Source organism: Heptranchias perlo, chromosome 28, assembly GCF_035084215.1.
Source record: "Heptranchias perlo isolate sHepPer1 chromosome 28, sHepPer1.hap1, whole genome shotgun sequence".
In the NCBI taxonomy this organism is placed as follows: domain Eukaryota; kingdom Metazoa; phylum Chordata; class Chondrichthyes; order Hexanchiformes; family Hexanchidae; genus Heptranchias; species Heptranchias perlo.
The window spans coordinates 41,520,241-41,545,212 of record NC_090352.1 but is presented as its reverse complement, the minus strand read 5'-3'; the positions used below and the strand labels follow the sequence as shown (position 1 = coordinate 41,545,212).

Genomic DNA, 24,972 nt, shown 5'->3' with positions numbered 1-24,972 from the left:
GGAGAGGGGAAGATCGGGGGGGGGAGAGGGGAAGATCGGGGGGGGGAGAGGGGAAGATCGGGGGGGGGAGAGGGGAAGATCGGGGGGGGGAGAGGGGAAGATCGGGTGGGGGAGAGGGAAGGAGATGGGAAGATCGGGGAGGATAGGGGAAGATCGGGGTAGAGGGAAAGATCGGGGGGAGAGGGGAAGATCGGGGGGAGAGGGGAAGATCGGGGGGGAGAGGGGAAGATCGGGGGGGGAGAGGGGAAGATCGGGGGGGGAGAGGGGAAGATCGGGGGGGGGGGAGAGGGGAAGATCGGGGGGGGGAGAGGGGAAGATCGGGGGGGGAGAGGGGAAGATCGGGGGGGGAGAGGGGAAGATCGGGGGGGGGAGGGGAAGATCGGGGGGTGAGGGGTAGATCGGGGGGAGAGGGGTAGATAGGGGGGAGAGGGGTAGATCGGGGGGGGGAGAGGGGAAGATCGGGGGGGGAGAGGGGAAGATCGGGGGGGGAGAGGGGAAGATCGGGGGGGGAGAGGGGAAGATCGGGTGGGGGAGAGGGGAAGATCGGGTGGGGGAGAGGGAAGGAGATGGGAAGATCGGGGTAGAGGGGAAGATCGGGGGGAGAGGGGAAGATCGGGGGGAGAGGGGAAGATCGGGGGGGAGAGGGGAAGATCGGGGGGGAGAGGGGAAGATCGGGGGGGAGAGGGGAAGATCGGGGGGGGGAGAGGGGAAGATCGGGGGGGGAGAGGGGAAGATCGGGGGGGGGAGAGGGGAAGATCGGGGGGGGGGAGGGGAAGATCGGGGGGAGAGAGGGGAAGATCGGGGGGAGAGAGGGGAAGATCGGGGGAGAGAGGGGAAGATCGGGGGGAGAGAGGGGAAGATCGGGGGGGAGAGGGGAAGATCGGGGGGGGGAAGAGGGGAAGATCGGGGGGAGAGAGGGGAAGATCGGGGGGAGAGAGAGGAAGATCGGGGGAGGGGAAGATCGGGGAGGATAGGGGAAGATCGGGGAGGATAGGGGAAGATCGGGGTAGAGGGAAAGATCGGGGGAGAGGGAAAGATCGGGAGGGAGGGAAAGATCGGGGGAGAGGGAAAGATCGGGGGAGAGGGAAAGATCGGGGGAGAGGGAAAGATCGGGGGGAGAGGAGAAGATCGGGGGGAGAGGGAACGATCGGGGGGAGAGAGGGGAAGATCGGGGGGAGAGAGGGGAAGATCGGGGGAGGGGGAAGATCGGGGGAGGGGGAAGATCGGGGGAGGGGGAAGATCGGGGGAGGGGGGAGATCGGGGGAGGGGGGAAGATCGGAGGAGAGGGGAATATCGGAGGGGAGAGGGGAAGATCGGGGGGGGGAGAGGGGAAGATCGGGGGGGGGAGAGGGGAAGATCGGGGGGGGGAGAGGGGAAGATCGGGTGGGGGAGAGGGAAGGAGATGGGAAGATCGGGGAGGATAGGGGAAGATCGGGGTAGAGGGAAAGATCGGGGGGAGAGGGGAAGATCGGGGGGAGAGGGGAAGATCGGGGGGGAGAGGGGAAGATCGGGGGGGAGAGGGGAAGATCGGGGGGGGAGAGGGGAAGATCGGGGGGGGAGAGGGGAAGATCGGGGGGGGGAGAGGGGAAGATCGGGGGGGGGAGAGGGGAAGATCGGGGGGGAGAGGGGAAGATCGGGGGGGGAGAGGGGAAGATCGGGGGGGGGGAGGGGAAGATCGGGGGGTGAGGGGTAGATCGGGGGGAGAGGGGTAGATAGGGGGGAGAGGGGTAGATCGGAGGGGGGAGAGGGGAAGATCGGGGGGGGAGAGGGGAAGATCGGGGGGGGAGAGGGGAAGATCGGGGGGGGAGAGGGGAAGATCGGGTGGGGGAGAGGGGAAGATCGGGTGGCGGAGAGGGAAGGAGATGGGAAGATCGGGGTAGAGGGGAAGATCGGGGGGAGAGGGGAAGATCGGGGGGAGAGGGGAAGATCGGGGGGGAGAGGGGAAGATCGGGGGGGAGAGGGGAAGATCGGGGGGGGGAGAGGGGAAGATCGGGGGGGGGAGAGGGGAAGATCGGGGGGGAGAGGGGAAGATCGGGGGGAGAGAGGGGAAGATCGGGGGGAGAGAGGGGAAGATCGGGGGGAGAGAGGGGAAGATCGGGGGGAGAGAGGGGAAGATCGGGGGGAGAGAGGGGAAGATCGGGGGAGGGGAAGATCGGGGAGGATAGGGGAAGATCGGGGGGATAGGAGAAGATCGGGGGAGAGGAGAAGATCGGGGGGGAGAGGGAACGATCGGGGGGATAGGAGAAGATCGGGGGGATAGGAGAAGATCGGGGGAGAGGAGAAGATCGGGGGAGAGGAGAAGATCGGGGGAGAGGAGAAGATCGGGGGGGAGAGGGAACGATCGGGGGGATAGGAGAAGATCGGGGGGATAGGAGAAGATCGGGGGAGAGGAGAAGATCGGGGGAGAGGAGAAGATCGGGGGAGAGGAGAAGATCGGGGGAGGGGGAAGATCGGGGGAGGGGGAAGATCGGGGGAGGGGGAAGATCGGGGGAGGGGGAAGATCGGGGAAGATCGGGGGAGGGGGAAGATCGGGGGAGGGGGAAGATCGGGGGAGAGGGGAAGATCGGGGGAGAGGGGAAGATCGGGGGAGAGGGGAAGATCGGGGGAGAGGGGAAGATCGGAGGGGAGAGGGGAAGATCGGGGGGGGAGTGGGGAAGATCGGGTGGGGGAGAGGGAAGGAGATGGGAAGATCGGGGAGGATAGGGGAAGATCGGGGTAGAGGGAAAGATCGGGGGGAGAGGGGAAGATCGGGGGGAGAGGGGAAGATCGGGGGGGGGCAGAGGGGAAGATCGGGGGGGCAGAGGGGAAGATCGGGGGGGCAGAGGGGAAGATCGGGGGGGCAGAGGGGAAGATCGGGGGGGCAGAGGGGAAGATCGGGGGGGCAGAGGGGAAGATCGGGGGGGGGAGAGGGGAAGAACGGGGGGGGGAGAGGGGAAGATCGGGGGGGGAGAGGGGAAGATCGGGGGGGTGGAGATCGGGGGAGGGGGAAGATCGGGGGAGGGGGAAGATCGGGGAGGGGGAAGATCGGGGGAGGGGGAAGATCGGGGGAGGGGGAAGATCGGGGGAGGGGGAAGATCAGGGGTGAGGGGAAGATCGGAGGGGAGAGGGGAAGATCGGAGGGGAGAGGGGAAGATCTTGGGGGGGGGAGAGGGGAAGATCGGGGGGGGGAGAGGGGAAGATCGGGGGAGGGGGAAGATCGGGGGAGAGGGGAAGATCGGAGGGGAGAGGGGAAGATTGGGGGGCGGGGTAGAGGGGAAGATCGGGGGGGAGAGGGGAACATCGGGGGGGGAAGTGGGGAAGATCGGGGGGGAAGAGGGGAAGATCGCGGGGGGGAGAGAGGGGAAGATCGGGGGAGAGAGGGGAAGATCGGGGGGGAGAGAGGGGAAGATCGGGGGAGGGGGAAGATCGGGGGAAGGGGAAGATCGGGGGGAGAGGGGAAGATCGGGGGGGGGGGAAGAGGGGAAGATCGGGGGAGGAGAGGAGACGATCGTCGAGGGAGACATCAGAGAGGGGGAGATCAGAGAGGGGGGACATTGGACATTGGAGGAGGGAGGGTACAGGTGACATCGGTGAAAAGGGTAGGTTTATTTTGTTTTTTTTAAACTTTGTGCAACGGTTTTTAATTTAATTTATTTACTTTATTTTTGCCTGATCCGGCCCTTCGCGCCTGGTTTCACCAGATGTGAATCGGAAGTCGTGGGAATGCCGCCCAGGTAAGCTTAAAATCTGTTTAACTGTCTACTATGTCAGAAATAAGGTTCAGAAAGCCCGCGCGTACACAGGCGTGTCTGTGGGAAATCTGGAAGTCGGAGGGTTGGAGCAGGCTTCCTCACCAGCTTGGGATTTTCCTGATTTATGCAGCCCCCTGCCCCCAACGCACCCGCAATTTCATTTGAAAATCGGGACCCTTGTGCTTTCAGCCAGCCAGCTGGTCCATCGACGACAACAACAACAACAACAAACTTGCATTTATACAGCACCTTTAACTTAGTAAAACATCCCAAGGCGCTTCACAGGAGCAATTATCAAACAAAATTTGAAACCGAAACACAAAGAGATATTAGGATAGCTTGGTCAAACAGGTAGGTTTTAAGGAGCGTCTTAAAGGAGGAAAGAGAGGTAGAGAGGCAAGGAGGTTTAGGGAAGGAATTCCAGAGCTTAGGGCCCAGGCAGCTGATAGCACAGCCGCCAATGGTGGAGCGATTAAAATCGGAGATGGGCAAGAGGTAAGAACATAAGAACTAGGAGCAGGACTAGGCTATATGGCCCCTTGAGCCTGCTCCGCCATTCAATAAGATCATGGCTGATCTTCTACCTCAACTCCACTTTCCCGCCCTATTCCCATATCGCGTGATTCCCTTAGTGTCCATCCATCGATCTCAGTCTTCAATATACTCAATGACAGAGTATCCACAGCCCTCTGGGGTAGAGAATTCCAAAGATTCACAACCCTCTGAGTGAAGAAATTTTTCCTCATCTTGGTCCTAAATGGCTGACCCCTTAACTTGAGACTGTGACCCCGAGTTCTAGACTCTCCAGCCAAGGGAAACAGCCTCTTAGCATCTACCCTATCAAGCCCTCTATGAATTTTATATGTTTCAATGAAATCACCTCTCATTCTTCCAAACTCCAGTGAATATTGGCCCATTCTACTCAATCTTCCCTCACAGGACAACCCTCTCATCCCAGGAATAAATCTAGTGAACCATTGTTGCACCACCTCGAAGGTAAATTTATCCTTCCTTAGGAAGGATACCAAAATTGTACACAGTACTCCAGGAGTGGTCTCACCAGAGCCCTATATAATTGCAGCAAGACCTCCTTACTCTTATATCCAACCTCCTTGCAGTAAAGGCCAACATACTATTTGCCTTCCTAATTGCTTGCTGTACCTGCATGTTAACTTTTTGTGATTCGTGTAAAAGGACACCCAAACCCCTCTGACAACCAACATTTCTTATTCTCTCATCTTTTAAAAAAATATTCTGCTTTTCTATTCTTCCTACCAATGTGGATAATTTCAATTTTCCCACATTATACTCCATCTGCCACCTTCTCGCCCACTCACTTAACCTGTCTATGTCCCTTTGCAGCCTTTTTGCGTCCTCCTCACAGCTTACTTTCCCACCTAGCTTTGTATCGTCAGCAAACCTGGATACATTACACTCGGTCCCCTCATCTAAGACATTGATATATATTGTTAAGCAATGATCCTTGCGGCACCCCACTAGTTACAACCTGCCAACCCAAAAATGACCCATTTATTTACTCTCTGTTTTCTGTCCTTTAACCAATCCTCAATCCATGCTAATATATTACCCCCAATCCCATGAGACCTAAGCTTGTGTAACAACCTCATGTGTGGCACCTTATCGAATGCCTTTTGAAAATCCAAATATACCACATCCACTGGTTCCCCCTTATCTACCCTGCTAGTTACACCCTCAAAAAACTCTAATAGATTTGTCAAACATAATCTCCCTTTCATAAAATCGTGTTTTTTTTATATTCGCTCATGGGATGTGGGCGTCGCTGGCGAGGCCGGCATTTATTGCCCATCCCTAATTGCCCTCGAGAAGGTGGTGGTGAGCCACCTTCTTGAACCGCTGCAGTCCGTGTGGTGAAGGTTCTCCCACAGTGCTGTTAGGAAGAGAGTTCCAGGATTTTGACCCAGCGACGATGAAGGAACGGTGATATATTTCCAAGTCGGGATGGTGTGTGACTTGGAGGGGAACGTGCAGGTGGTGTTGTTCCCATGTGCCTGCTGCTCTTATCCTTCGAGGTGGTAGAGGTTGTGGTTTTGGGAGGTGCTGTCGAAGAAGCCTTGGCGAGTTGCTGCAGTGCATCCTGTGGATAGTACACACTGCAGCCACGGTGCGCCGGTGGTGAAGGGAGTGAATGTTTAGGGTGGTGGATGGGGTGCCAATCAAGCGGGCTGCTTTATCTTGGATGGTGTCGAGCTTCTTGAGTGTTGTTGGAGCTGCACTCATTCAAGCAAGTGGAGAGTATTCCATCACACTCCTGACTTGTGCCTTGTAGATGGTGGAAAGGCTTTGGGGTGTCAGGAGGTGAGTCACTCGCCGCAGAACACCCAGCCTCTGACCTGCTTTCGTAGCCACAGTATTTACATGGCTGGTCCAGTTAAGTTTCTGGTCAATGGTGACCCCCAGGAAGTTGATGGTGGGGGATTCGGCAATGGTAATGCTGTTGAATGTCAAGGGGAGGTGGTTAGACTCTCTCTTGTTGGAGATGGTCATTGCCTGGCACTTATCTGGCGCGAATGTTACTTGCCACTTATGAGCCCAAGGCTTGCTGCACGCGGGCTCAGACTGCTTCATTATTTGAGGGGTTGCGAATGGAATTGAACACTATGCAATCATCAGCGAACATCCCCATTTCTGACCTTATGATGGAGGGAAGGTCATTGATGAAGCAGCTGAAGATGGTTGGGCCTAGGACACTGCCTTGAGGAACTCACAAGCTTTCGGAGGCTTCCTCCTTCCTCAGGTGAATGTGGAAATGAAATCTCATTTCCACATTCACCTGAGGAAGGAGGAAGCTTCTGAAAGCTTGTGAATTTCAAATAAAATTGCTGGACTATAACTTGGTGTTGTAAAATTGTTTACAATTGTCAACCCCAGTCCATCACCGGCATCTCCACATCATTGAGGAACTCCTGCAGCAATGTCCTGGGGCTGAGATGATTGGCCTCCAACAACCACTACCATCTTCCTTTGTGCTAGGTATGACTCCAGCCACTGGAGAGTTTTCCCCCTGATTCCCATTGACTTCAATTTTACTAGGGCTCCTTGCTGCCACACTCGGTCAAATGCTGCCTTGATGATAAGGGCAATCACTCTCACCTCACCTCTGGAATTCAGCTCTTTTGTCCATGTTTGGACCAAGGCTGTAATGAGGTCTGGAGCCGAGTGGTCCTGGCGGAACCCAAACTGAGCATCGGTGAGCAGGTTATTAGTGAGTAAGTGCCGCTTGATAGCACTGTCGACGACACCTTCTATCACTTTGCTGATGATTGAGAGTAGACTGATGGGGCGGTAATTGGCCGGATTGGATTTGTCCTGCTTTTTGTGGACAGGACATACTTGGGCAATTTTCCACATTGTCGGGTAGATGCCAGTGTTGTAGCTGTACTGGAATAGTTTGGCTGGAGGCGCAGCTAGTTCTGGAGCACAAGCCTTCAGCACTACAGCTGGGATGTTGTCGGGGCCCATAGCCTTTGCTGTATCCAGTGCACTCAGCCGTTTCTTGATATCACGTGGAGTGAATCGAATTGGCTGAAGACTGGCTTCTGTGATGGTGGGGATATCGGGAGGAGGCCGAGATGGATCATTCACTCGGCACTTCTGGCTGAAGATGGTTGCAAACACTTCTGCCTTGTCCTTTGCACTCACGTGCTGGACTCCGCCATCATTGAGGATGGGGATGTTTGCAGAGTTGTTTAATTGTCCACCACCATTCATGACTGGATGTGGCAGGACTGCAGAGCTTTGATCTGATCCGTTGGTTGTGGAATCGCTTAGCTGTGTCTATAGCATGTTGCTTCCGCTGTTTAGCATGCACATAGTCCTGAGTTGTAGCTTCACCAGGTTAGCACCTCATTTTTAGGTACGCCTGGTGCTGCTCCTGGCATGCTCTTCTACACTCCTCATTGAACCAGGGTTGATCGCCTGGCTTGTTGGTAATGGTAGAGTGAGGAATATGCCGGGCCATGAGGTTACAGATTGTGCTGGAATACAATTCTGCTGCTGCTGATGGCACACAGTGCCTCATGGATGACCAGTTTTGAGCTGCCAAATCTGTTCTGAATCTATCCCATTTAGCACGGTGGTAGTGCCACACAACACGTTGGATGGTGTCCTCAGTGCAAAGACGGGACTGTGCGGTGGTCACTCCTACCTATACTGTCATGGATAGATGCATTTGCGACAGGTAGATTGGTGAAGACGAGGTCAAGTAAGTTTTTCCCTCGTGTTAGTTCGCTCACCACCTGCCGCAGGCCCAGTCTGGCAGCTATGTCCTTCAGGACTCGGCCAGCACGGTCAGCAGTGGTGCTACCTAGCCACTCTTGGTGATGGACATTGAAGTCCCCCACCCAGAGTACATTTTGTGCCCTTGCTACCCTCAGTGCTTCCTCCAAGTGGTGCTCAACATGGAGGAGGACTGATTCATCAGCTGAGGGAGGACAGTAGGTGGTAATCAGCAGGAGGTTTCCTTGCCCATGTTTGACCTGATGCCATGAGATTTCATGGGGTCCATGTTGACTCTGATAATCATATTACGATTTTCTAAGTGCCCTGTTACTACGTCCTTAATAATAGATGCTAGCATTTTCCCTACTACAGATGTTAGGCTATTCTTTCTTGAATAACGGGGTTACATTTGCTACCTTCCAATCCACGGGGTGTTGGAGAATTGGAGGAGTGTGGAGATCTCGGAGGGTTGGAGGGCTGGAGGAGGTTACAGAGATAGGAAGGGGCGAGGCCATGGAGGGACCTGAAAACAAAAATGAGAATTTTAAAATCAAGGCCGGGAGTGGAAGCCAATGTAGGTCAGCAAGCACAGGGATGATGGGTGAACGGGACTTGATGCGAGTTAGCATACAGGGCAACAGAGTTTTGGATGAGCTCAAGTTTATGAAGGGTGGAAGATGGGAGGCCAGCCAGGAGAGCATTGGAATTGTCAAGTCTAGCGATAACAAAGGCATGGATGTGAGTTTCAGCAGCAGATGAGCTGAGGCAGGGACGGAGACAGGCAATGTTACAGAGGTGGAAGTAGGCGGTCTTGGTGATGGAGCAGATATGTGGTCAGCAGCTCATCTCAGGGTCAATAGGATGCCAAGGTTGTGAACGGTCTGGTTCAGCCTTAGACAGTGGCCAGGGAGAGAGAGAGAATCGGTGGCTAGGGAACAGAGTTTGTGGCGGGGACTGAAGACAATGGCTTCAGTCTTCCCAATATTTAGCTGGAGGAAATTTTTGCTCATCCACTACTGGATGTTGGACAAGCAGTGTGACAAATCAGAGTCAGAGGAGGGGTCGAGGGAGGTGGTGGTGAGGTAGAACTAAGTGTCGTCAGCGCACATGTGGAACCTGACGTTGTGACCAGTTGTGGTTACTATAGCTCAGTTTTTATTATTAACTTTCAACTCTCCAACATGTCCAACATTTCCCTCGCCTCTGTACAGTAGTTCTATCTGATCTGTCCATTCCCCTCTGTGCAGTAGTTCCATCTGATCTGCTCATTCCCCTCCCCACTGTATGCAGCAGTTGTATCTGATCTGCTCATTCCCCTCCCCACTGTATGCAGCAGTTGTATCTGATCTGCTCATTCCCCTCCCCACTGTATGCAGCAGTTGTATCTGATCTGCTCATTCCCCTCCCCACTGTATGCAGCAGTTGTATCTGATCTGCTCATTCCCCTCCCCACTATATGCAGCAGTTGTATCTAGTCTGTCCATTCTCCTCCCTCTGTGTGCAATAGTTCTATCTGATCTGTCCATTCCATGGCTACTTTGTTTTGTTCTCATGTCATGGTAAACAACTTGTTGTCCCCTTAAGGACCTTGAATCCCTCAGTAAAATCTCCTCTCTGTCTTCTCTAGTATGAGCAAACTATATTTTGTGGTGTATTTAAGATTTAAAAAAAGTTCTTTGACTGAAATTTTTCTTTAAATTTTATACTCAGGGCAAGATAAATGTTTTAAAGATTGTGTAGTGAGACGCTGAGAGATTATAGAATCATTTGTCCCCTGTTCCAGTACACGGTGGGATTTAGACAGTTGCACTTACTTTGTAGAGAATTAAAACCATCAGAAGTAGAAGCAGGATTCCGCCAACTGTGCTGCCAGCCACCACCGGGATAGCATTAAAGGCCGGAACATTTACAAGTTTCACATGCATCTAAATAGGGAATGACAAACGCAGATTAGAGACAGCTAGTAAAATTTTATTAGAAAAATAACTATTAATGGGGCTGATTTTCCAGGAGAAAGGAGTAAGGATCCATAACGCCCTTAACGTTGACCCAGGGTTTCTGGGGCTCCTGCCCAGGAGGAGCCAAGTGCCTGTGCCTACAATAGGTGCAGGCTAAGGGCTGTGATGGTAATGAGGATGCGGTGGGGGGGTTCCCAGCCCTACTACCTCATTCTTCATACCAACACTGGAAGGGTGCTCAGAAGTAGTAGCCTTTTAGCCCTGTACCTAGCTCCTCTCCAATCAGAGGCAGCAAAGACAACAGGATCCAAGGTAAATCCCAGTTTTCTTCCAGGGATATGGGTTGAAACCAGACTTCCTGAGGCTTCTATACATGGACAGCATCTCTGACACAGGCACCTGGAGGAGCTGCACCCCGAATGATATTGTCATTTTCAGTCAGATGTTGGATGAACTACATATTAACTCGGTTCAGCAAGTCAGTGTTGACAGTTAAAGTGGGTCTTTCCCCTTGCATTGTAGAGGCAATCAGTGTAAAGTATCTGCTCTTCCAGCAAACCCCATGTATCCACAAAGCTGCGAGGGGCTGATGTGAAATTTAAATAATATTACTTGTGGCTTGCAATGCTCCCAACTGTTCAGATGTCACGACTTCACTGGACTACCTGCTGGTTACAGCTAATAACTGGGAACTTATTCACAAGATAATGATACATGAGAAAGCCATTCGGCCCATCTTAGTTCCTTCATTCAGACAGATCCTAAGACCCCCTATTTTGGCATTCAATTGTTTTTTTTTAAATGATTCTGGGTTTTTGTCTCCACTTCTTCATCTGGAACTTTATTCCACATGTTGATCACTGTGTGTGAAGAATTTCCTGATACTTATCTTAAAATTACCTGTTACTAGTTGGAAACGAGTTTGAACTGCTCCCACACTTTACTTTAAAGTCATATACCAAGTAAATTTTTTCTATATCCTTAATAATCTTGTATCCCTCTATAAGATCATCTCTCCAACACTTCTGTTCCAGCTTGCAAATCCCAAGTCTTTTCATCTTTCCCCATAACTCAGACCCTGACTATGGGGATCAGGCTCAAGGCTCTTCTGTGCTCTGCCTCCAGTGGTTGAATATCTCCCTTGTGTCTCAGTGAACAGAACTGGACACAGTGCTCAAGGTGGGTCTGACCAGAACTGGGTAGTGCTCAAGGTGGGTCTAAGCAGAACTGGACACAGTGCTCAAAGTCGATCTGACCAGAACTGGACACAGTGCTCAAGGTGCAGTCTGACCAGAACTGGACACAGTGCTCAAGATGGGACTGACCAGAGCCTGCTCTTTGAAAGAGCTATCCAATTAGTCCCATTCCCCTGCTCTTTCCCCATAGTCCTGCAACTCTTTCCTTTTCAAATATTTATTCAATTACCTTTTGAAAGTTATCATTGAATCTGCTTCCACCACTCTTACAGGCATTGCATTCCACATCGTAACAACTCACTGAGTAAATAAAATTCTCTTCATCTCTCCTGCTTCGTTTGCCAATTATCTTATATCTGTGTCCTCTTGGTGCCGACCCTCCTGCCAGTGAAAACAGTTTCTCCGATGTACTCTAGCAAAACAGCTCATAATTTTGACACCTCTATTAAATCTCCCCTTAACCTTCTTTGCTCGAAGAAAAACAATCCCAGCTTCTCTAATCTCTCCATGTAACTGAATTCCCTCATCTCTGATACCATTCTGGTAAATCTCCTCTGCACCGACACCAGGGCCTTGACATCCTTTCTAAAGTGTGGTGCCCAGAATTGGCCACAATACAATAGTTGAAGCCTCACCAGTGTTTTATAAAGGTTTACCATAACTTCATTGCTTTTGTAAAAGCCAAGGAGCCCGTATGCTTGTTTAACAGCCTTATCGACTTGTCCTGCCATCTTCAAAGATTTATGTTTATGAACCCCCAGGCCTCTCTGTTCCTGCGCTCCCTTTACAATTGTACCATTTAGTTTATATTGCCTCTCCTCATTTTTCCTTCCAACATGCATCACTTCACACTACTCTGCATTAAATTTCATCTGCCATGTGCCTGCCCATTTCACCGGTATATCTACGTCCTCCTGAAGTCTGTTACTATCCTCCTCACTGTTTACTACATTTCCGAGTTTTGTGTCATCTGCAAACTTTTAAATTATGCCCTGTATACCCAAGTCCAGGACATTGATATATATCAGAAAAGCAGTGGTCCTAATATTGATCCCCGGGCAACACCACTGTATACTTCCCTCCAGTCTGAAAAACAGCATTTCTCTACTACTCTCTGCTTTCTGTCTCTCAGCCAATTTTGTATCCACACTGCCATTGTCTCTTTAATCCCATGGGCTTCAATTTTGCTAATAAGTCTATTATGTTGCACTTTATCAAACGCCTTTTGAAAGTCCATATACACAACATCAACCGCACTACCCTCATCAACCCTCTCCATTACTTCATCAAAGAACTCAGTCAAGTTAGTCAGACATGATTGCCTTTAACAAATCCGTGCTGGCTGTCATTTATTAACCCATTAATTTTGTCTCAGATTATTGTCTCTACAAGTTTCCCCACCATCGATGTTAGGCTGACTGGCCTGTAATTGCCGGGTTTATCATTCTCCCCTTTTTTTGAACATGGGTGTAATATTTGCAATCCTCCAGTCCTCTGGGACCACCCCCATATCTAAGGAGGATTGGAAGATTGTGGCTAGTACCTCCGCTATTGCCACCCTTATTTCTCTCAGCAATCTAAGATGCATCCCATCCGGATCGGATGACCTTTCTACTTTGAGCGCTGCCAATCTTTTAAGTACCTCCTCTTTATCTATTTGTATCCTACCCAATCTCTCTAACCCCTCCTCTTTGACTGTAACATTGGCAGCATTCTCTTCTTTAGTGAATACAGATGCAAAGTACCTCAGCCATGCCCTCTGTCTCCACAAGATTTCCTATATGGTCCTTCATCAGTCCCACCTTTCCTTTCATTACCCTTTTACTATTTATATGTTTATAAAAGACTTTAGTGTTCCCTTTTATGTTACCCACTAATCTTTTATCCTACATTCTTTTTGCCCCTCTTATTTCCTATTTCAGTTCTCCTCTGCACTCTCTGTATGCTACTTGATTCTCTACTGTATTATGAGCCTGATATTTAACGTAAGCCTCCGTCGTCTGTTTCATTTTAATCTCTATATTTTTAGTTATCCAGGGAGCTCTAGCTTTGGATGCCCTTCCTTTCTCTCTTCGTGGGAATGTGTCTAGTCTGTACCCCAACTATCTCCACCTGGACAGCTTCCCATTGTTCATTTACTGTTTTACCTGCCAATCTTTGATTCCAATCCACCTGGGCCAGATCCCTTTTCAACTCACTGAAATTAGCCCTCCTCCAGTTGAGTATTTTCATCTTTGATTGTTCCTTGTCCTTTTCCATAACTACTCTAAACTTAATGATATTGTGATCACTATTTCCCAAATGCTCCCCCACTGAAACAAGCTCCACTTGGCCCACTTCATTCCCTAGAACTAGACCCATCACTGCCTCCTTCCTCGTTGGGCTGGAAACATACTGATCAAGAAAGCTCTCTTGTCCATATTTCAGGAATTCTTCCCCCTCTTTGCCCTTTACATTGTTTTTTTCCCAGTCTATATTAGGATAATTGAATTCCCCCATTATCACTACTCAATTGTTTTTACATCTATTACATTTATTGGAGCAAGTGGTTATTTCATTTTAGGAAACCCCCCCCCCACCCCCAAGGATGATCTTCAGGCCTCAGAATCTTCTGACTGATTCTGGGGACTGGACAGTGTCAGGAGTCTGCCCAGGTCATTGCAAGAGCCAGGAAAATCACAGTCATCTCTGCCCTTAGAGGTGCAGCACATCTGAGACACATAGCACCTATTGGGGTCCTGCAAGGATAATCAACCTGCTGGATTCCCGCACCTGCTCCATTAGAATGGATTGTCCTCTCAGCTGTGAAGAGCTGGTCAGGTGAAAGAGTGGATAAAAATGAACACAATTATTGACACCCCCTCAACAAACAGCGCGATCGCTCACAAGTACAACCCTCCCTGCTAATTCCATGGTGTGACCAGCAGATAAATGTCTGAAATTCTTTTGCTATTTGGAACAGAGGGCTGATTTATATTCGGCAAAAATAGGGGAGGCAATATTTAGTTCTGATGAAAGGTCATCGACGTGAAACGTTAACTCTGTTTCTCTCTCCACAGATGCTGCCCGACCAGCTGAGTGTTTCCAGCATTTTCTGTTTTTATTTCCAATTTCCAGCATCTGCAGTATTTTGCTTTTGTGGCAATATTTATCAATAAAACCCGCAACCGCTACCACCCAGAAGGACAAGAGCAGCAGGTAGATGGGAACAACACCACCTGCACGTTCCCCTCCAAGTCACACACCATCCCGACTTGGAAATATATCGCCGTTCCTTCATCGTCGCTGGGTCAAAATCCTGGAACTCCCTTCCCAGCAGCACTGTGGGAGAACCTTCACCACACGGACTGCAGCGGTTCAAGAAGTTGGCTCACCACCACCTTCTCAAGGGCAATTGGGGATGGGCAATAAATGCCGACCTCACCAGCAACGCCCACATCCCATGATCGAATAAATAAAAAAAAACTTGTTTATGGGACTTTGCCCAGTAAACCCACTCAAAAAGCACGTGGCACCTAAATCAGACACTGTAAAATTACAGTTCTATTTTGCTGTGTATCAAAGATACGACAGCAAAGTGAAGTTGCAGAATCCTGTGCCCATGAGCAACACTACCCAGTTACTGCTGGACTTTTAAAAATTTGTTCTTGGGATGTGGGCGAAGCTGGAAAGGCCACATTTATTGCCCATCAATAGATGTCCTGAGAAGGGTCTGGTGGGTCACCTTCTCGAATTGCTATAGTCCTTGTGGTGATGGTGCTCCCACAATGACTGCACAGTGTTCAGTTCCATTCGCAACCCCTCAGATAATGAAGCAGTCCGAGCCTGCATGCAGCAAGACCTGGACAACATCCAGGCTTGGGCTCATAAGTGGCAAGTAACATTCGCGCCAGATAAGTGCCAGGCAATGACCATCTCCAACAAGAGAGAGTCTAACCACCTCCCCTTGACATTCAACGGCATTACCATCGCCGAATCCCCCACCATCAACATCCTGGGGGTCACCATTGACCAGAAACTTAACTGGACCAGCCATTTAAATACTGTGGCTGCGAGAGCAGGTCAGAGGCTGGGTATTCTGCGGCGAGTGACTCACCTCCTGACTCCCCAAAGCCTTTCCACCATCTACAAGGCACAAGTCAGGAGTGTGATGGAATACTCTCCACTTGCCTGGATGAGTGCAGCTCCAACAACACTCAAGAAGCTCGACACCATCCAAGATAAAGCAGCCCGCTTGATTGGCACCCCATCCACCACCCTAAACATTCACTCCCTTCACCACCGGCGCACTGTGGCTGCAGTGTGCACCATCCACAGGATGCACTGCAGCAACTCGCCAAGGCTTCTTCGACAGCACCTCCCAAACCCGCGACCTCTACCACCTAGAAGGACAAGGGCAGCAGGCGCATGGGAACAACACCACCTGCACGTTCCCCTCCAAGTCACACACCATCCCGACTTGGAAATATATCGCCGTTCCTTCATTGTCGCTGGGTCAAAATCCTGGAACTCCCTTCCTAACAGCACTGTGGGAGAACCGTCACCACACGGACTGAAGCGGTTCAAGAAGGCGGCTCACCACCACCTTCTCGAGGGCAATTAGGGATGGGCAATAAATGCCGGCCTTGCCAGCGACGCCCACATCCCGTGAACGAATAAAAAAAAAATGGTGGATGGTAGAGAAATCCAGGATATTGACCCAGTGACAATAAAGGAATGGGCACATATGTCCAAATCAGAATAGTGTATGAATTGGCGGGGAACTTGGATGGTTTTCCCAAGACATTGCTGATTTTGTCCTTCTTGTGCAGATCACAGGGGAGGGAGGTGTTGTCAAAGCAAGCTTAATGAGTTGCTGCAGTGCCTCCTGTAGGCCACGCACACTGCCATTACAGTGTTCCTGTGATGGAGGGGTCGGATATGGAGTCCAGTGGTAGAGGTGCCAATCAAGTGAACTGCTTTGTCCTGGATGGTGTCGAGTGTTGTTGCAGCTGCCCCCATCCAGGTGAGTGGTGAGTTTTCCATCACACTCCTGACTTGAGCCTTGTAGATGGTGGAGAGGCTGTGAGGGGTCAGGAGAAGAGCCACTCATCACAGAGTACCCAGCCTCTGCCCTGTTCTTGGAGCCAGTATTAATTTGGCAGGTCCAGTTAAGCTTCTTAACATGGTGATGGTGGGGGAACGGCAATGGTGATATCACTGAAGGTCACGCAGAAGTGGTTGGCCTTTCCCTTTTTGGAGATGGTCATTAACTAGTACAAATGTTTTGATCCACTAGATAAGGTTAAGCTTGGATGTTGTCCAAGTTAGGGGGGAGGGCTCGGTGGAGGAGGGGGGAGTGCAGAGGGCTGGGTGGGGGATGGTGGGGAGGGATCAGTGGGGAGGGCTGGGTGGGGTGGGGAATGCTGAGGGCTGGGTGGGGGAGGGGCAAGTAACACCTCTCTCTCCTCACCCCAGCTCGATTTTGAAATGTTGATTGTGGAGCGAATGGATTCTGTGCTTTACCTTAACCTTGTGATGTACGTCTTTAGCATCAGATGTTTCCTGATACAACTTTTCATCGAAGATAACTTCTCCCGAGACCACAATATCAGCGCTCTCCTTCACAAACTGGCAGAGAAGATAAATTTATTGAAGAGTCGAATTTATTAGAATTGAAATGAGATTTAGTAAAACTTAAAAGCTTACGACCATCTTGACAAACTTGAAAGGACAGTTTTCAGGAAATTCCAACCATTTTTAACTGACAGAATAAATCTTGACTAACTTTCTCAAGTGGTTCTTTCATCACAGATGAAACTGGAAAGTAACCTAACATGGCAACAGATGTACAAAGGCCTGGTGCTTGTACCTGGTGCTGGTAGCCGAAGCACATTGCTGTCCAGCATAGTGCAACCTGAGTGGGGGATTCTAGTGCAAGGGAAATGTGGCACTTTACATGTCAAAGAAATGATTTCACATCGCAGGAGGCTGCACCTCGGGGAGAGGCCCTCTGTAGCCTCCAGTCTCTCCATCACAGGGACAGCTCCTGGCAGTCACTCACAAACTGGACAAGCAATGACATGGAAGATACAAGTCCAAATCACAGTGAACCAAGCCAGGCCTGTGCCAAAAGGGATGCAAATTAATCCTGACATGAACCTTGAATGATTTTGGGGACGATTTTAACCCTACCCGCTCAGCAGTTAAAATCCCGAGCAGGCAGCAAGGACACCAGTCCAACGCCAGTGGGGTCCTTCTTTACATATGCATGTTGCGGCCTGATGACATCATCGAGACCTGGCTGTAATTTTAACTCAGGCCTGAGTGGGGAAACTGTCTGGAATTAAGAAATCTGTGATTCTCATTTTCTAATATGATAAGCTTAAATTTTTTGTATGGAACAAAAGCCAATTTCACTTCCTCTAACTGGATAAATGCATCATCCTACCCAGCACACTGACTATTGGATATCTGTACCATAGTGCCCAGCACACCCAGTACAGAATACCTGTATCATAGTGCCCAGCACACCCAGTACAGAATACCTGTATCATAGTGCCCAGCACACCCAGTACAGGATACCTGTATCATAGTGCCCAGCACACCCAGTACAGAATACCTGTATCATAGTGCCCAGCACACCCAGTACAGGATACCTGTATCATAGTGCCCAGCACACCCAGTACAGGATACCTGTATTATAGTGCCCAGCACACCCAGTAGAGGATACCTGTATCATAGTGCCCAGCACACCCAGTACAGGATACCTGTATCATAGTGCCCAGCACACCCAGTACAGAATACCTGTACCACAGAGACGAGGTGAGGAAAATAGGGAATATTACGGGCAGTTGCAAATAAGAGAAATTCTGGTGTTTCACGTTAGAAACCAATTCAAATTTTACCTGTTTTAAATCATCCATTTGCAAACTTGCTATTACAATTATATCTTGTTTTGAGGCTGTGAGTATGCACTCAAAATACAAACATTCACATCCGTCCGTGTCACAGTCCTAAGAAAGACCAACATATAAATGTTATTCATAAAGGACAATTTCATGGAATGATAGAAATTATGCTGTTGCAAGTTCTTGAACTGGAGCTTTTTTTTTGTTCAGTCTCAGGATGTGGGTATCGCTAGCAAGGCCGGCATTTATTGCCCATCCCTCGCTACCCTGAGAAGGTGGTGGTGGGTCGTCCTGAACAGCTGCAGTCCATGTGATGAAGGTGCGCCCACAGTGCTGTTAGTTCAGGAGTTCCAGGATAGCAGTTTGATACAACTGAGGGACTTGCTAGGCCATTTCAAAGGGTAGTTAAGAGTCAACTACGTCAGTGTGGGACTGGAGTCATGCATAGGCCAGACCGGGTAAGGAGGGCAGGTTTCCTTCCCTAAAGGACGTTAATGAACCAGTTGGGTTTTTACGATAATCCAACAGCTTCATGGTCACTTTTACTGATACCAGTTTTTATTTCCAGATTTTTAAAAACTGAATTCAATTTCTCAAACTGCAATGGTAGGATATGAACTTCTGTTCTCTGGGTTACTAGTCCAGTAACATAACCATCTTGCTACCGAACCAGCTGCTCTAATCCCATTCCCCTACCCTTTCCCCCTATCCTTTTGTATTCTTTCTTTTCAAATACTTATGCATTTCCCCTTTAAATGATGTTATAGTCTCTGCCCCTTGTCGTAAACCAGTCCCTGTTCTAATAATCCAATGTGTGAAATAAATGTCTTCTAACTTCCTGTTTCATTCTTCTAGAGACAGCCGAGTGCCCCCTTAATACTGATTGCCAACCAGGGGAAACGAACTCTCTCTATAACCCCACTCAAATCCTTACCTAATCCGAATTGAAGAGGTGGTGAGGTAATCCTGCTGAGTGACTTGTCATAGAAACACTTCACTCCCTAAGTCAGTAAAGGTAGGAGTGTCTGAATGGTGTGGGTTTCGGTGTATTGTGCCATGCAGTGGGTCAGATGGGGATTTCCCACTGTCAAGGTCCAGCTGGGGTAGGGACAGAGTGGAGAATAGTCCCATGGGAAAGGGGAAGTCCAGGGAGTGAAACAATCTGCTGCTGGTATATCTGCCGGTTCTCACTTATCAAGCCCATTCCCTGCAAAGGCCATGAACAAACATGGACCCTACCTCACCCCTCACCCTGATTTGAAGTACAACTAACATCAGCCAGAAGATAAGGGCCTGAAATCTTTGCTAACCCTTAAAAGTGAAAGTCCCCGATATTATCCTGATAGCACAGCCCCATTGTTTAACTCTGACTGCCTGCATCAGAACATAAAAATGTTGAGGAAAATGCCATTGGGCCCAACAAACGCATCCTTTTTTCAGAGATTGACAACTTACCCAACCTTTCACCGTACCCCTCCAGCAACACCTCTCATTTCTCTTACGTCCTTATGCTTTCTGCTTTAATGGTTTCCCCATGTTACTTATTCTAGAATTCTTTTGTCCTCTGGGTGAAAATATTCCCGTGACTTCCCTTCTTATTCCTAGACATCCTGGTTTTTAACCTGTGTGTCCTGGTATTTGAACCATTCACCTCAGCGAACAATTTACCAACACCGGTATTTCCCTTCACAGTCTACAAAACTTCAATTAGGTAGCTTTCAAATATCCTATTTATAAAGCAAGCCTGTCAATGGCTGATCCCCGTCCCGGCATCTCCACATTTCACCGTCCGTAGAGTATTTGATCATGGGTGCCAGCCTGTTTGCCTGGTGCTGCCTTGCCAAGGGCCTAGTGTCCTCCCTCTCACTGGGCCCCTCTCTCACCGGGCTCCCCCCGCTTACCAGGCCCTTCTCTCACTGGGCCCCCAACTCACCGGGCCACTGCTCACCGGGTTGGAGAAACAAAAGGAGGGAGGAATGGAGAGGGGTAGGAGCCACAGAGGGGAGAATGGAGGGTGTAAGGGAGAAGGACAGAGAGGAGAAGGATGATGGTGGCAATAGAGAGTGGAATGGGAGGTGGAGGGAGGAGAGAAAGAGAAAGGGGAGAGTGAGGAAGAAAAGACAGGATGAGATGGACAGGGATGGGAGGAACTGTAGGAGGACTACGGGTCTTCCCTATTCCTATCTCCTCCCTCTCTCCCTCTCCTTCTCTCTTTCCTTTCTTGCCTCCTTCCCTCCTTCCTGCCATTTCTGTCTCTCCCTCTTCGCTTTGTCCTCCGCTCCCCTTCTCTCCCTCATGTACCTCCACTTTTCCTACCCATCTTCTCCTTACTCTTCCCCCTCCCCTCCCCATACCATCTGCCTCTTCCCCATCTGGGTCGTTACTCCCTCCCCCACCCACTGCTTGATCTGAATGCTGCACGGTGATTAGCTAATATTTTATAAAGTTTGATGAGGTTCCCCTCCACTATCTTTATGACTGTAGAACTCGAACTTCTCTAATCTCATCCCTTTACCCATCTGATTTGTCTTGTTGCCTTTCTCTACGTGTTCTCCAACACAGAGATATCTGTTCTGTGGCTTGGTGACCAAAACTGAACATAATTCCAAGTGCATCGTAAAGCCCTAGCACAGCCTCTGTAGATTTCTATGGGTAATTTTTCTGCGCCTGTGCTCCTAGCCACCTCCCCCCCCAACTTTCAGTGATATTGCATCCATTCACCTTAAACAATGGAAATCATGAGTTGAAGGTCTATAATTTTTCTGGGAGCGCAGAGTAGAATTTTTACTCCATATCGTTCTCATAATATGGTGGTAATTTTTAACCTATCCCACCCGCCAGGAAAGGGCAAGTTTGGGTAAGACCCACATTTTACACCCAGCCCGATTTTACAATCCGTTGGGTGCGACCCAAACCCCACCACTCCCGTACCCACCAGGAGGGTTAGGTTAAAATGACCCTCTATATCAGCTTTCGATTAGGCTTTAGCACATTGTGTGGACATGGAAAGACATTTTACATGATTTCTTCCAGATTTACTCTTCCAGAAAGGGGCCTGGGAGTAACAGTTTATATTGGGTTGGAAATTGCTTTAAAAGAAACAGTGAGCTCAACAGCGCTTACCGTTGTTAATGGCGAAATGAAAGAGCAAGTTCCAGCATCCGCACATGCGCAAACACAGAAATTCGGAACTTGCTCTTCCTGGTTTGTTGGCGATGTGACAGGTTCGTGTTAAAGGGACCTCACAGCTGCAATCAACAGAATCAATGGACCACCGCCAACTTGCTCTCCTGCCGAGCTGGAAACTAACTAATATTGCCACAAAACAGGTACACTGAAATATACCAGGTCTAAACTAATTCTTAATGATTGCCAAACAACTAAAAATTAACTTTTGGGACTTAGGGGTTCAGGTACATAAATCATTGAAGTGTCATGAACAGGTGCAGAAAATAATCAATAAGGCTAATGGAATGCTGGCCTTTATATCTAGAGGACTGGAGTACAAGGGGGCAGAAGTTATGCTGCAGCTATACAAATCCCTGGTTAGACCGCATCTGGAGTACTGTGAGCAGTTCTGGGCACCGCACCTTCGGAAGGACATGTTGGCCTTGGAGGGAGTGCAGTGTAGGTTTACTAGAATGATACCCGGACTTCAAGGATTAAGTTACGAGGAGAGATTACACAAATTGGGGTTGTATTCTCTGGAATTTCGAAGGTTAAGGGGTGATCCGATCGAAGTTTATAAGATGTTAAGGGGAACGGATAGGGTGGATAAAGAGAAACTATTTCCGCTGGTTGGGGATTCTAGGAGTAGGGGGCACAGTCTAAAAATTAGAGCCAGACCTTTCAGGAGTGGGATTAGAAAACATTTCTACACACAAAGGGTGGTGGAAGTTTGGAACTCTCTTCCGCAAACGGCAATTGATACTAGCTCAATTGCTAAATTTAAATGTGAGATAGATAGCTTTTTGGCAACCACAGGTATTAAGGGATATGGGCCAAAGGCAGGTATATGGAGTTAGATCACAGATCAGCCATGATCTTATCAAATGGCGGAGCAGACACATGGGGTTGAATGGCCTACTCCTGTTCCTATGTTCCTATGTTTAAAAATGTAGAGTCTCATTACTCCTGATTATAACAGCTTTTGGTAATTTAAAAAAAATGTTTAAAAATTTAAAAGAATTTTTTTTTTTTTACTTTTTCCATGTGTCTCTTTTATTTACTTCGATATTTCCTACCCTCTTTTTTTTGCTGCCTATAACTGTTTTTATAAATGTTTTACTGTTGTACCTTTCACTTCCTGGATTTTACATTCCAGCTTGCAGTGACTAGCATTTTTGACAAGCTGCGAACAATCTGATTGGTGGAGGGGAGAGCTCCATCCTCTTGCTCCTACCATGGGTCCTACGCTGGAGTTAATGCTCGGCTCTTCTTAGGTTCGCATTGCAGGAAGTTCCCGCAGTGAAGACTGCGGTAAGTTTGTACATTATTTAAGTTGATAGAGCTGCGGGCGCTTGTTGTTTCACCACTCGGAGCAATTTATGGGCCATTATATTCAAATTCTTTGACACGGAGTTGAGGTGCCTTTTGCGGGAAGTCAGTGTGTTAGATGGAGCTGTGCACAGGGGATGGGAGGTCCTGTGTCTCAGGAGGGGCAAGGCTATTGGGCGCAGGGTGGGGACGTGGCAATGTATCTTGGGGAGATTCCGTTGCTGATACTGTCAACATTATTTTGTTTGGTTGAATAGAGGATATACCATATAAAGAGTTAGATAAACAATTTAAAAAGTACCCATTGATCTTTTTCTTTCTGTGCTGACTGTTGTTTTAAGATCTTCTGTGTTTTCTGACAATGTTTCAAAGATTTCTGTGAAAAGAACAGACTGTTTCATTCCAGGTATCCAACCAATGGCCTGAATCTGACATCAGTCAATAAAAATTATGAGTGAAAATTCTTGACCAGGGATATAAAAAAAAGTAAATTAAAAATAAATTAAGTCATTTAGTGCAATCTTTCTTTTTCCCTCCTCATTTCCCCCAAGCCTCTGATCCCCTCTCCTGAAGTTGCTGTGTGTGATTTTAGGGTGCTGCCTGCCCTCCAGTGATGGGATGGGATGTTTGCTGCCTGATTGCCACAGCACGAGCCCCACTGAAAGATTCTGGAATCAGCCTAATTTGACCACTTTGGATGCTTTCCTGACTGTCAGTGGCTCTGGTTGGGAGCTCACTCATTTGAAGGTGGGAAATGGCCAATACAGCATTTAAATATTTGCAGCAGCTGAGTGGTCTGGGCAGCATGAAAACAAGCTTTGGTAGAAAGTGGATGTAAAGTTTGCTGGGTGTGATGCAGAGCTCAGAGCCTCGAGGTCCTCTAAGGCAACAGTAGATGTGCTGCTGGACCAAGTATGGCAGAGGAAGGAGGCTCTGTTTGGGACCGTGTGTCAAAGGCCCTGAAAAGAAAGTGCACAAGCCCAGTCGGTAGAGGTGACCAGGGCAGTCAGTCCCAGTACAAGAAACTTAATGACCTCACCAAGTCAGGCAAGGTAACAGCAGCTCGTCATACCTTCCAAGAATGCACCACATTAAACCTGTCGGCCACTTATAGCTACCTCCCCCTCACTACACTAAAGTAGTTCAAGAGTGTTCCATTAATGCCCTGGTGGGTCCTTGACACTGGCAGTCTTCACTTGCAAGTGTTCCTTCACTCACTCCCTTACGTTCATGATACCCACTTAAAGCTTCACACGATATGTAATTAATTGGTTCATGGGCCTGTCATCACACACATTATGGTCTGCTTGTTGAGACACGGTTTGACTGCAACTCAGGGCAACCAGAGCACATCTTTAATTTTTGCACTTTTTTAAAAGTAGAAGACTCCCATAACACAAGAAAGATATTGGTTAGAATCTCTGCACACGAGAAGAAAGCTTTGGAAGTCCTGGGGAGGTAGCCAACATAGGATTAGAAGATGGGGGAGTCGGCGTTCAGGCACCAGCTGCAAGATCATCATGCCAATTGGCTTCTCCTCCTTCTCACCTTATTGTGTCCCACATTACCAATCAGCAAACTAGACCATGAAGCTCTCACATCACTCCTTCTACTGAAAGTCACAAGTGAATTTTGTTCCTCAGAACTCCATTCTAACCTCTCCTCCAGAAATGACACAAGAAGCAGAGGAGGATGAGGATGTGATGATGTATCAGGTTCCTCTGCTTCCGTCAGCACTTTGTTGCACGTGTCATCAATCATCCTCTCCTGCCAAATATTAGCCCAGTGGTATCCATCCAAGGAGCATTAGATAGTTAGCCAGAGGTGAGTGCACAGGGTGTTGCACAGAGTATGAATGGGCAGAAGGAGCATGGATTGGAAGATGAGGAGGAAGCCATTGACTACCAGAGGGTCTGGAGATGTTGCCATTCAGCTGAAGAGCATCAGAACGCAGATTACACAGGTCCTGACTTTAAAAAGATACTTGCATAGCATCAAATGTGCATGGGGACTGTCTCAGAACAACGCAGCAGTTTCTTAGGGAGAGGTTTTGGTGGTAAGCCTCCCCTCCCATTTTCCACCATTACAGCTCATGGATTGCCCAAAGACAGGCAGTAACCAAAAGGAAAATCCAGGCCCAAATCTAATCCAACACAGAGGTGAGTCAAAGCTCTCAAAGTGACAACTACCACTCCAAAAAAAGCATTGCTTGTTTCAGGAAACTTCAGTGCCTGATATTCTGGATCGTACTGAGTCTCCACTTGCACAGTGTGACCAAGAGATACACTATCGTCACACATGAAAAACTGGTTCAGTTCTGAACAGCTATAATCCATGTAGCATCTGCAACTCCATGGGCTCCTCCTGTAGTTATATTCAAGCAGCATCCTCAAAGTCCTTTATCTTTTTCCAGCTTCTGACACAATCACTGACGGAGCTG

The 24,972-nt window shown here is 49.0% G+C and overlaps 1 protein-coding gene across 1 annotated transcript in view; it reads right to left on the bottom strand.

The window, feature by feature from the left end:
- Window positions 1–24,972, bottom strand: part of LOC137299218 (integrin alpha-E-like) — a 223,693-nt gene that overhangs the window by 10,614 nt on the left and 188,107 nt on the right. Inside the window, exons 28-31 of the mRNA XM_067967881.1 lie at window positions 22,834–22,908; window positions 18,033–18,140; window positions 16,651–16,755; window positions 9,806–9,916 (exon numbers count right to left, since the gene is read on the bottom strand). Of these exons, the coding sequence (XP_067823982.1) occupies window positions 9,806–9,916; window positions 16,651–16,755; window positions 18,033–18,140; window positions 22,834–22,908 (399 nt within the window). The remainder of the gene's footprint in view (window positions 1–9,805; window positions 9,917–16,650; window positions 16,756–18,032; window positions 18,141–22,833; window positions 22,909–24,972) is intronic.